We start from the raw sequence: 12,708 nt of genomic DNA on the forward strand, positions 1-12,708 counted from the left end.
TCCCCTCCCCTCCCCTCCCCTCCCCTCCCCTCCCCTCCCCTCCCCTCCCCTCCCCTGTCTCTGGAAAGCAATGAAAAAAATATCCTCAGGTGAATAATAATAATAGTAATAATAATAATAAATAAAGACAGCTCCTTAGGTCTTGCTGCTCTTCTTCCTGCCCCTCGCCTCCTTCTGCTGTAGTACATTCTCTTTAAATACTCCCGCCACAGGCCGGGAGGAGCACCTGCAGTATAAGATTGCTGCTTCCTCCACCCACGGTGCTCAGAGCAGCAGTGGGTGTTAGGAGAGTGGGGATGTGGGCTTGGCATCCTTCCTTTGTAACTTAAAAATTACGAAATGGGTCATGCATACAAAGGAGAGTGTGAAATGTGTGTGTACAAATACAGCGACTATTTCTGAAACTACTGCCCAAGTTAAGATAGAATATCGCCAGTATTTTAGAAGCTCCTGTGTCCTCTGTCTTTGAAAGAAATGGCAAACAGCAAGTCTGTGGTTTATGTATGGTTTTATGAGTTTTTATACATGCCTAGGTTCTTGTGACTTCCACAGACAGAATGTGGAACAATTCCAGTGCCCAAAGAATTTCTTCACACCGCTCTTTGTATTCAGGCCCTCCCCCACCCCAACGCCTGGAAACCAGTGGCCTGTTCTGTTCCTGCATTTTTGCCTTTTCCAAATTGTCGTATAAATGGAATAATTCGGTATATTTGTTTTCAAGACTGGATTCTTTCGCTTAGCATCATGCATTTGAGATTCATCCCCCTGATGTCCTTTTAAATTTTCCTGAACCTGGCCTCCCAGCAGCATGTGGGTGCCCTGCTCCGTGTTGTGTGAGTGCCTGCCTGAGCTGACCAGGCCTCGGCCACTTAGACAGCTTTCCTACTACCCAGCTTTATGGAATTATATAAGCAACTGATTTGGGATTTGATGGATAAGTGTTGGAAAATTATTACAGATCCCTTAATAATCTTTCATTTTTTGTGTGTGTCAAGAAATATAATTCTTGCCCTGGCCGGTGTGGCTCAGTTTGTGGGAGTGTCGTCCCATACACCGAAGGTTGAGGGTTTGATCCCTGGTTGGGGCCATGTGCAGGAGGCTGATCGATATTTCACTCTCACATAGACCTCTCTCTCTCTCTCTCTCTCTCTCTCTCTCCCCCTTTACCCCCTCCCTTTTCCTCTCTCTAAAATAAAATAAAGAGAAAGGAATAAAATTCTCTAATTTTTCATTGAAGCGTTTTTAGAAAAAAATGCTGCTCAGATAAATATTTTAATCACCTGGAATCAGGTTACATATTTGTGAATTTTGTATGCCTTCCTAGGCCTTAGTTGATCCAGAAGAAGGAATAAGAAATCATGGTGTGTGTTTTTTATTTTATTTTTTAAATAAATTAACAAATTTTTTTTTAAAGGCCATGATCAAATAATTTTTTAAAAAACTTTATTTTTTAAGGGCGGTTTTAGATTCGATAAAATTAAGGGGAAGGTACAGAGATTTCCCATAGCCTCCTGCCCCCCCACATGCATAGCTTTCCCCATTCTCAACATCCCCCACCAGAGTGGTACATTTGTTACCATTGATGAGTCTACACTGGCACATATCACCCAGAGTCATCATTTATGTTAGGGCTCACTCTTGGTGGTCTACATTCTGTGGGTTTGGACATGTATAATGACATGTATCTAGCGTTAGAGTACCATTCAGAATATTTTCACTGTGTTCTATCTATCCATCCCTCCTTCCAAAATAGCTTTTATTTCTATCTTTGTTTCTTTAAAAAATATAATTATTTGAATAGGTAATGCAATCAGATGGTTCAAAATTTAAAAATATAAAAAGGAATTTAGTGAAAAGATTTCCTCCCATTGTTTTCAAGAGATCTTAAGGTTGGAACTCCTTACACTGTTTTAAATAAAGTTAGTTCTTTTGGGGAGAGCTTCAGAGCCTGCCTTTCTCCCTGGGCAAATGCTCTGGAGCTGGGGTGGAGACAGTGGTCTGCTTCTCTTGGAGGGATACTCTGCTTGATGAGCTGTTGCTCGGTGGTCACCTCTGGTCTCAGTTTGCCTCTCCCAGTGTGGAGCCTCTGCCCTCCAAGTGAGTTGGGACAAGGGTGCTCATGCCTGTCATACTTCAGGTAGAACATCTACCCTGTAAGTGGGGGCTGGTGGAGGAAGAGAGCCCCAGGCCTCTCAGCCGCTCTTGCCCGGAACAGGGTTTCTGCAACACGAAGCTGGGTGGATGAGAAATACCGGTGGCCAGCCCCTCCTGGGGAGATACCGCGGCCCGGACTGGCAGTGAGGAGTGGGGGAGCCTTGTGTTCCAGGTTCCGTTGTCATGGGGCAGCGCTTCCTTCTCACTGACGTTGAGGGGGAAGAGAAGGGGCTGCACTGTGGCTCAACATAGACTCTCACTGTCACTGCTGAGGTTTAGGTGACTTTTTTGGATCAATGTTCTCCATTTGCTGTATGCCCTTAGGATAATTCTCAGAGACTTTAAATGGTTGTTTTTGTTTTTAATCGTTGGTTCACTAGGGAAAGGGTCCATGGAGTTCCTCAGGCCATCCTTCTGGAAATTGAGCTGTGGTAAAAGCTTTAAGGAGTAATGTGTAAGATGACAAAACTGTATAGGACGAACTCAAGAAATGGATCTCGAACCTCATGAATGCATTTGCGAGTGAATGTAACGCAGTGACTCCATTGCAAAATGTTGCTCAGACTTGTCAGTAGTCATTCATTTAACTAATTTCTTCTGTATGTTGACTGGGGAAACTGTTAGAGTGGAACTCCAGCAGATCTAAAAGTTTTCCATATTTATTGAGTGTTAAAAATGTTTGGATTCTTGCATATGTTTAAGTGGGACCCTTTCTCTCTCCAAATGCACTTCCACTCTAACATGTCCTGCTTCTCTGTGGATGGGTTTTCATTGGGTAGAAACTGGAAGAAGCAGCATCTCGGGCAGCAGAAGAAGAAAAGAAACGCCTTGAGACGCAAGTGGAACTGCAGGCCAGGTTCAGCACAGAGCTGGAGCGAGAGAAGCTTGTGAGTACCACGCGGCTGGAGGCTCCTGCTGCGTCCGCTCAGAGCCAGCCTGGGCTGGAGGGCGGAGGCCTGGGAGGCTGCAGTGAGGCCCTCGGGTCAGCTTGGCTCTGCTACTGGCTTGCAGTGGGCTACTGGGAACATTATGTGTGTGTTCCTTCGTCCATTATCAGTTTATCGAGCACCTTCTCTATGCCGGGCACCATGCCAGGGATGTAAAGGTAAAAGACATAAGCCTTGCTTTCGAGACCCTGAAGTGGAAATTTAAGGGATGGGGTGATAAGTGCTGTGGTTAGAGTGATTGTATGTCTTGGTTTGACTGGGATAGTCCCTGCCATCCTGGTATAATTATTAATAGCATCCCTTTTCCTTCTCAAAGAGTCTTCGCTTGGGAAATAAGTAGCTGTGGAAAAAGTACGCATAGGTTCCATGACATATCTTCTCTAATGAGCAAAGTAGAGGCTTCTGAAATCATGAGAACGTAGGAATTCTGGTCTGCTGCTCTCGGCAGCTCTGATTCATCCTAGAGGCTCCCGTCCCCAAGGGACCCAGGATTCAGGTAGTTGGCAGGTCTTCTCACACTGAGTCCTAAACGTGTGGGAGAGTGCGGGGCCCGGCGCCTATTAAACAGGTTCTCATCATGTTGCCTTTGGGAACTTTCTGTGGCTTAGATTTGAGGTGGACATACTCGAGTTGTCTCACTCGAGGAGGGCAGCTGTGATGTAAAGGGGTCCCACACACACTGCCAGGGGTCTGGGTTTGTTTCCTCTGCTGCTTACTGATCATTTGTTTCTCTTCTTTGAATTAGAGGGGTTATCATGTGATCTGCCGTGACTTGTGAGGATGAAGTGAGCTAATACAAGTGAAAATAGTTTATAAACTGAAGACACATATGTGCATGTGTGCTGCTATATTTAGGATGTCCTTGTCTTTTCATTGTTAAGGCAGAGATTCAAACTCTTAAATCCGGAAGGGAGAGACCATAAACTTGTCAGGACACTAAGTTACCTGCTTGAATCCCCCCCAGGGCTGGAGGTGCCCTAGGGAGGGAGACGGAGGGGGTGCTAGGTGCTAGGTAAGTGCAGGAGTCTCTGCCCACCAGTGTTTCCTTTCCCTTTGGCAGTTCTGCCTGGGGAAAGGTTCATTCCTTTTAGAGAAGACTCTGTTGGAAAAGAGCTTGTAGCTTTAAGACAAAAAAGAATTTAAAGAGAAATTTTACAGGGAAACGTATTTTTTTTCTTCACTTGATTCTGAAGTGTGGAGTGGAAGGGATGGAGAATGTACTGGGGCAGGAAAGTGGCTCTGGGGTTGCAGTTCGTCCCAGGCCCAGGTGTGGTCCTGGTGCTGGCATTGGGAGCGGGGTGCTCTATTCCTCTGTTTTCCGATCAAGGACTGAAGGGCAGGGCCCCCCCTCCTGATGGGCTGCAGCTGTGGGCTGTGGCAACCCCTCAGGACGGTGGTGGAGTGGGTGGGTGTCCCTGAAGGTGAAGGCACCTGCATTTAAACATGACCCTTTTGTACCATCAGATCAGACAGCAGATGGAAGAACAGGTTGCCCAAAAGTCCTGTGAACTGGAACAGTATTTGCAGCGAGTACAGGAGCTGGAAGACATGTACCTGAAGCTGCAGGAGGCGCTCGAGGACGAGAGACAAGCCCGGCAGGACGAAGAGACCGTGCGGAAGCTCCAGGCCAGGTGCCCGATCAGCTTGTGCCCCGCGCCTTTACCTCCGGCTTCCAGGAGTGGCTCACGCTGGCGGAGAGGGAGAGGGTCTGCCAGATGGGACGCCCTGGCGGCTCGGTGGCTGCATTGTTTGTCCTCAGGCTGGGGCACGGGCAGAGCCTTGCTTCTGGGCTGCAGACCGACCTGTATCTATCCTAGAGCAGCCTCGGGTATGCTGGGTGGGGTGCCCCTAGTCATATTCCAGAATGTCCGTGGGCCCAGATCAGCTCTGGTGAGACCCTGGCTTCATCGGCCTGTTCCAGACCAGAGAAGGGCCCTTGGTCGGGAGAAGGGCCTGCTTCACACCAGAGCTGCAGCCACTTTTGGGGGGTAAGGAGGAAATAAGCAGTTTCCATTTGGTCATTCAGGAATTGTGACATTCCTTAAATAATAATTATTTGAAATCTTACTTTTAGAAGCTCTTAAAACCTAGATCCCCCCGCCTCCTTAGAGCTTTTAAAGTCAGGCTTGCTATTTATGATAGTCGTGTTCTCGGGTGAGAACTCTGAACTTTTGGCCTTTGTAGCAGCAGGAAAGACGAGGTGGAAGGAAGGCCCCAGCGGGCATTCGGCTCTCCACTCAGCTCCTGACTGCTTCCCCATTTGTGTTCCTTTAAGATGTCTTGTCAGCACTAAAAACTTACCTGGTGGCAGCAGCGGGTCAGTGCAGGTGCACGCAGGCTTTGAGCTGTGACCCCCTGTTTTGGGGAACAGTGGTGGGACGGCCTGGGGTAGATTTCCCATGGCTGCCGTTCCACGTGGAGCAGCTAAGGAGGTTTGTTTAATATTTAGGCAGGAGGAGAAGAGGTCTTTGTTGTATACTTCGCCAAAATGACTTCAAAAATAAACAGGTTTTGACAATTGTAATTCTGTTAAGGAAAAATTATCTTCTAAATAGAAAATTAAACGCTTAGCATATTACCTGGCACTTGCAGGCCCACAAGTGTGTGTTCCATGTTCTGTGATGTTAACTAGATTCTTGGAGCTAACACCCAGTTGCCATTGGCAGTGATGTTGGCACAAGAACCACTTATTGGGAAGGCTTGAGTCCCATGTGACTTCCAAAAAGAGGCATTCTAAGGGACACAGGATGGTTTTTGAGCCTCTTTACAATTTTTGGTATGTTGGGAGTTTATAGATAGATTACCCTGTGCAGAGAATTTACAGGTGAGCTATGCCATATGTATTACTTCCCTGCAGTTTTGAGAGAGGTTGATTAGAACACAGCAGAGATTAGATCACAGAGGGAACCAGGTAACTCTGGAAAGCTTTTGAAGTATTAGTTATTTTCTGTTTATCGAATGAGTGATCGTTTGAATAAGGGACAATTTTGGATAATAAAACTTGTAGTTTTTAACCAGTGCTAAATATCAGAATCACCTGCAAAGCTTTTAAAAAAATACACATGTAGGGCCTGTCCCACATTTACTGAGTCAAAATATCCGTGGGTAGGAGCCAGGCATGAGTATTGTTATTTTAAAAAACGCTGGCCAATTGTTCTGTACACTCAGATTTAAGTGCCTAGCAAAATGGTTTCAACCTTTTGAATGCAAATGTAGCTAGTACATATGTACAGATTTGCACCAGTAAGCTGAAATTACTGCACAAAAGTTAACTTTTTCTTGGTGTGCAAAGGCCACTTTATGAATATAATTATTTTACTATTCTAAATTATTTTTCTTTCAACTTAGCTTTTGGAACTTGAAATGGATAAACTGATGCCCTCTAGTGGTCATTTTAAAGTGAGACAAGTCCCTCTGCCGAAGTCCCAGAGGCTGTCCTGTTGTCACAATAGGCCTTTCTGGGTAGGAAAGTCAAGGGCAGCAATAGCGAGTCATTCTTAGAATACTTGGCATCCTGTTCTTCCAGTGGGTGACCCTTTCTCTGTCAGTGTCTTAAGTTTCCCCAGAGATACTTAAATTGTTTACATTTACAAAGTTCAGGGACTTTGACTTGAGCCATCTGGGTCTCGTCATTTTTTAAATATATTAAAATTGAAGTTTGCTTTTTTGATGTGTAATCTGAAGGTTATCTAGCCTCTTCTGAACGGGAACTCAGAAGAAAACTGTTCATTTGACAACCCAGCTATTGGAAAGTTCTGAGGCCGAGCCATAATCCATCCCGTTATAACTCCCACCCACTGCACTTTCGGGCCTGTCAGGCCTCGTAGCATACTCCAGTCCTGTCTGTGTTCTCAGCAGCTGGCGCAGTGCCTGGCACACGGCAGGCACCCACGGCGTGTTTTGTGAATGAGGAAATAGGTCCAAGTTCTCTTCACTGGGGCCACGTGGAGCAACAGTCTCTCCTGTGTGATAGTACTTTTCATGTATTTGAAGGCAGTTAGGAACCGAGCTCTGGAGTGTGTTTGATTCCCAGCTACTTTCTAGCTGTGTGATTTTGGAAAAGCTATTCCACTGCGTTGAGCCTTCAGTTCCTTGTCTGTAAAATAAAGCTAGCTGCCAGCCTCGTAGGGCTGTGAAGGTTAAGTGAGATAATGCTTGCAAAGTGCTCGATGTAAGGCCTGGCTTTGTAGTCAGAGTGCTGGCTTCTGTTCCTTTATCTCGTTTGCTGATGAGGAAGACAGATGATATGTAGAATGTCAAAATAAGCGTTCGTAAAAGATACTGACAGGCTGGAATGATGATTTGATACCAAGAACATCGTTTAAAATATCAATAGAACAAGCATAGGATGCAGGAGACCTGGCTAAATAGCAATTCACTGGAAAAGATTAGGAGTTTTACCTCCTTGTGATGTGATTGCCAAAGACCTCATGTGCTCTCAGGCAGCCTCAGTGAGTGTGAAGGGTCCGGAGCTAATGAGGCAACAGTCCCTCTGTAATAATAAGAGCTGCTATGTAGCCAGCACTTTCTACGCGATAGGCACTATTGTGTTTAATGCATCAGCAAACAGATGGTGGGTGTCGTTCCTATATCTTTTCTGTAAATGAGGAAACTGAGGCACAGAGAGGTTAAATTCTTTGGTCAGGGGCTTGTTTGCAAACCACAGAAATCAACTTGGGTTAGCTAAAGTAAATACTTTCTTGGAAGATTCTTGAGTAATCTACCAGTTCCACAGAGAAGCAGGTGGCCAGGCCTGGAACACAGACAGGAACCAAGGGTGGCCGAGCCGCCTAAACCACAGCCCAGCCCAGGCCACGGGAAGAGTCCAGTCAGAAGGCCGCCGATGCCAACATTAGCACTGCGTGTCAGTGGTTGCCCCTGCCACCACTCGATAGTGGATATTGCTGCCACCAGCAAGATAAGTTCTCTACTGTTTCTGCTTCTTTGTGTCAGTTGCCTCAGAGTCAAAGATCCAAGAGAGGCAGCTGCTTAGCCAGGCCCAGTTCCAGCTTTCACCGTGTCCTGGCTGCTGAGGGGTGGGAGGGCAGGTGTCGCCTGTGGCTTCTGAGGTGGGGCATGCGTCCTACTCTCTGTCAAGACACCTACTGTGCCAAGTTTTCTAGAATGTGAAGGGGACTCAGAAGCCGGGCAGCCTAAACACTGCAAACATCCATCCCCCCTCCATACTTTTACGCTGGCATGCAGAAAGGGTTCCTTCCAGTTTCATTCACTGCTGCACCCCCAGTACCTAGAAAAGACCACGGAAGGTGGGTAGTAGATCCAGGTGGAGCAAGTAAATAAATGCACTGGTCGGACCCCATTTGTAGTGTGTGTTCAGGTGCCGCCATCACAGTCCAAGACACAGGCCAAGGGGCACAGGTTGGCCCTTGGTGGAGCTAGGGATAGGAGATGGGAGAGCTTATCTTAGCTGAGGAAGCACTTTCTAAGGATTGAGGCTGCCCGTAAATAAACTGGCCTGATCGGTGCAGCAGTGAGCAGCCGACCGCACAGAGTATCTAAGTTGAATTGGGTAACCACCTCGCAGGGTGTTGTAGGGGGAATTTTGACAGTGCTGTGGTTGGAGGGTGGGGTGGAGGAGTTGGAGGGTGGTCAGATAAGGGGTGTGCAATCTGTTACTTCACTTCCTTTGCTGTTGGTTTTAGGTGGTAGTGACTGGCCTGCTGTGGGACTTGTTACTGATGGGCCAGACACTAGAGGTGCATCCTGCCCTGGGCTGGCATCTGACCACAGTTTCTTTGCTTTGGGTACAGGTTTGGCCTGTCTGTTAGTTTAGTTTATTTAAATACCTATGTACCTGGAAATGCGCAGATTGGCAGCCTATTATTGTAACATTTTGGAGTCACACAGACCTAGGTTGAAATCCATTGCTACTTGTGAGTTTGGTTTTTGATTGCTCCATCTAACGTAGAAATAGTGCCTTGTTTTGGGGGGGTTGGCGATGATGAACGTCAAGTGCTTGGCATATAGTAATTGTTCAGTAAATGGTATCTGTTGTTATTCTACATTTTGTTAGCTCCTTCCCTCACCTTTATGAGTTCAGATGTTAGCCTTTCCTAGATGAAACATTTTTACTAGATGAAAAATGTTTAATGTTACAGTAACCAGGCAGATTTCAGAACTTGGCCCTGCCACCTGCCAGGCAAATGACCTAGGACAGGCTGCTTAACGTTTGTGCCTCACTTTCTTCATCTCTAAAATGGGGATAATAATAGTACTTCAGCTTATTGTGAGGATTAATGTAGAAAACACACAACTCTTGGCCCAGTTCGTGGCACATTAAGTCCTTCTAAATGTTATTACTTTTTTTTCCAAAAGAGGGTGAAAAAGAGTTTGGAGCAGGACACGTGGGTGACGTTGCCTTCCTGCGAACATGGGCCTCTCTGGCTCCGAGTTTCCTCCTTGTAATGACAGAGGCTAGATGACCTCAGATACTCTTTTCTGCTCGAAGTGCCTCCGTCACGTGCGGGGTCAGGTGTGACCCGGGCACCTTCGATCCTGGGCTCCCACATTGCAGATTGTTGGAGGAAGAGTCTTCCAAGAGGGCGGAGCTGGAGAGGTGGCACCTGGAGCAGCAGCAGGCCATCCAGATGACAGAGGCGGAGAAGCAGGAGCTGGAGAACCAGCGCGTCATGAAGGAGCAGGCCCTGCAAGAAGCCATGGCGCAGCTGGCGCAGCTGGAGTTGGAGCGCAAGGAGGCGCTCGAGCAATATGAGGTACACTTACCCCGGCAAATGTGTGCATTTAAACTGTTAGAAACAAACATTTTTTAATAAGAACATTTGTTCAGCTGTAAGTAAGAAGAAAGAAGCTTTTACAGGTGATGAGGCATATCAGCTAGAGTCTAGTCAGGAGGTGGAAACCACACAATCAGAAGACAGAAACTGAACGGGGAAATTTAATATAAAGAAGTAGTAACTATAACAGGGATTAACTACGAAGCGATAAAAATCTTAAGAACATGGGAATGGCAGGTGCAGGAAGCAGCCACTGCCCCCAGGACGGAGGCAGAGCACCCAGGAAGGACACATCTGGAAGAGGGTCCCTGTAAGCCCAGTGCTGGAATCTGGACCTCCTTGGCCCACTGGGTGGCAGGAGAGCCCGTGGAGGTGCTGTGCCCGCCGAACTCACTGGGAGGCCGCCTCTGGGGCACTGGCCTAAGCTGCCACAGGAAGGTGCCACTGAAACTCCCTGGGTGAGCACCCCAGTGTCCCACATGCCACAGGAGCCACTGAGAAGAGCACAGGGGAACTAGGAAGCCGAGCCCCTTCCTCCCTCAGTGTCCCTTCTGTCCCCTCTGCTGGTGGAGCTTAACTGGCGCCAGCTGGAGGGGGAGACTTACCGAGAGTCCCAGCAGGACAAGGGAGGGTGGATTTGGAGCCAAGAGGCAGGCCGCTGTAACTGGCACACAGGACTTTACACTCATCTGTAATTAGTGTGGATTAGGTCCTCTGTGTGACCTCAGGCAGGTCACTTGCCTGCTCCGAATCCTAGTTTCCACACCTGTAAAGTGGGAGTGCTGACAGTTCTGCTTAGAGTGGCTGGGAGGGCTTAACGAGAAATCCACAGCAGGTAGTGAGTGTCAGTCGTTATTTGGCTCTTAAACTACCAGTGTGTGTTGCCTAATCCAAAATCTTCTGTTTCAGGGAGTGAAAAAGAAGCTGGAGATGGCAACTAGTAAGACCAAGAGCTGGAAGGACAAAGTGGCCCAGCACGAAGGGCTGATCCGTCTGATAGAACCAGGTGACAGTCTTTCAAATGTGTTTATGCAGTTTATCTGTCTGTTTTATTATGTATATTTGAATTGTTCAAAGAAACTTCTTCAGTCCAAATATACAGAAACCAAGCTGTTTAGGGTACATTTCTCTGGACTGACTTCCCCTTGAACAGATGAGAAGGCCACAGTAATGCTCTTCGTGTACATCTTCCGGTTGTCTGGCCGCTGTGACGTTTATGGATGTCCCTCAGAGAAGAATCACTCCTTTGTCTGAGGGAACATGATCATGTTAGTTGAGGAATATGGTACTTCCTGTATTTAAATCATGTTTGTCTCTCAGGTTCCAAAAACCCTCACCTGATCACTCACTGGGGCCCTGCCGCGTTCACCCAGGCCGAACTGGAAGAGCGACAGAAGAGCTGGAAGGGAAAGAAGGGCACAGAGTGACGCCGGCAGCCGTCCCAGCCGCGACGTGGCTTCCGTGTGTAGCTGGAAAGCTTTATGCGAAAGACGAAAGGCACTGGCTTTGCTGCTTCTAATTCTTCCTTCATTCTCCTGTTGGGCCCCTATACGGAGGAAGCCTGGTTATCTCCCTGCAAACAAGGACTTACCTGGAAAGGAAAAACGTTAACACCGTCAGGCTCTCGATACACTCTTTTGAAAACTGCAGCTTCTGGAAATTCCTGTGCAGCTCTCAGATTCTTGTCTGCGCCACTTTGTCGGCGTGTTTGTGGGGAGCGGGGGCTGGTGCTCAGGATCACGGATGATCAGACGTCTGTGGGCCGGGGTCTGTCTTTTCCTTTGCCAGCATGTGCCCTCCGAGTACCTGTTTCTAAAGTAGATTGGCCAGTTGCATGGCAGCTCATGTGGGATGCCCTTGACTGTGCCGCTCCGAGACAAGTCAGCAGCTGCACGTCGAGCTGGCCCCCTCGACTGAGCGGCCGCAGTCCGTGTGTGTGTGGCTGTGCAGAAGGTTTGTTTAATGCACGGTGTCACTAACATCCTGGCTTTGGTAGCACTGTCTAGGCGGCAGAAATCCTTTAAACAGTGCTTTGGCTCAGGTAGATACAGTGAGTCCTCACCTAACGTCATCAACAGGCTTTCCGACCCTAAGCGAAGTGACGTACAGCAAAACCAGTTTTACTGCAGGCCGGTTCATAAAGGCCAGAGTTAAGTTTCCTAGCATCTCATCAACGTTGTAATAGTGTTGAACAAAATCATGTTTTTCAAGGACCTGCTGTATTTCTGAATCAAAGCACATAGATGAACCAAGTAAACCCCGTTTGGAGTGATATTTTGAGACTAATTGAATGCCTCCTAAGATTTAAATTGGTTTCAGCTGTCAACGTGCTGACGCACCCTGTGGTTTACTGTTGCAGTGACTGTACAGGTGTTTCAGGAGTGTGGGCATGCTCATCGTAATCAGGCCTTCACCTTAATGAACAGGAATGTGATCGTTTATAGGAATCGTAGATGAAGAAAGTTTTAAAAGTGTATTTTTGTCATGTGCCATGTTGAAAGGGAACAAAATATTTATGATTTTCAAACATTCTTACCTAAATGTTGTGCAATGTAATATGCTGAAAATTCTTTAATTTTTTGCTAATTTTCTAAGATATATTAAAAATATTTTGTATGGTTTTTAAAAAAAAATGGACTCAGTAAGAAAATTAAAAAATACCAGAACGTACATTTAAAACTGATTTAATAAAATAATAGGGCAAAGTTGTGTGTGTGTGTGTGTGTGTGCATGTGTGCCCGCACGTATGTATTTTTATACAATGAGAGGGATTTGGTGTAGGGACACTTCCTGAAAACACAAGGTTTGGAGTGTAAACCCCACACCAGTGCTATCATGAAGTTAGTTGTGGC

General features: G+C 46.9%; 1 protein-coding gene across 1 annotated transcript in view; it reads left to right on the plus strand.

The window, feature by feature from the left end:
• The window catches only part of SWAP70 (switching B cell complex subunit SWAP70), a 66,986-nt gene extending 54,497 nt beyond the window's left edge, over window positions 1-12,489 (plus strand). Inside the window, exons 8-12 of the mRNA XM_087821724.1 lie at window positions 2,934-3,041; window positions 4,566-4,732; window positions 9,637-9,835; window positions 10,766-10,862; window positions 11,177-12,489. Coding sequence (XP_087677850.1) covers window positions 2,934-3,041; window positions 4,566-4,732; window positions 9,637-9,835; window positions 10,766-10,862; window positions 11,177-11,283 — 678 coding nt within the window. The 3' untranslated portion in view covers window positions 11,284-12,489. The remainder of the gene's footprint in view (window positions 1-2,933; window positions 3,042-4,565; window positions 4,733-9,636; window positions 9,836-10,765; window positions 10,863-11,176) is intronic.
• The last annotated feature ends 219 nt before the right edge of the window (window positions 12,490-12,708 follow it).

This window comes from Miniopterus natalensis, chromosome 11 (genome assembly GCF_054644295.1).
Source record: "Miniopterus natalensis isolate mMinNat1 chromosome 11, mMinNat1.hap1, whole genome shotgun sequence".
NCBI lineage: Eukaryota > Metazoa > Chordata > Mammalia > Chiroptera > Miniopteridae > Miniopterus > Miniopterus natalensis.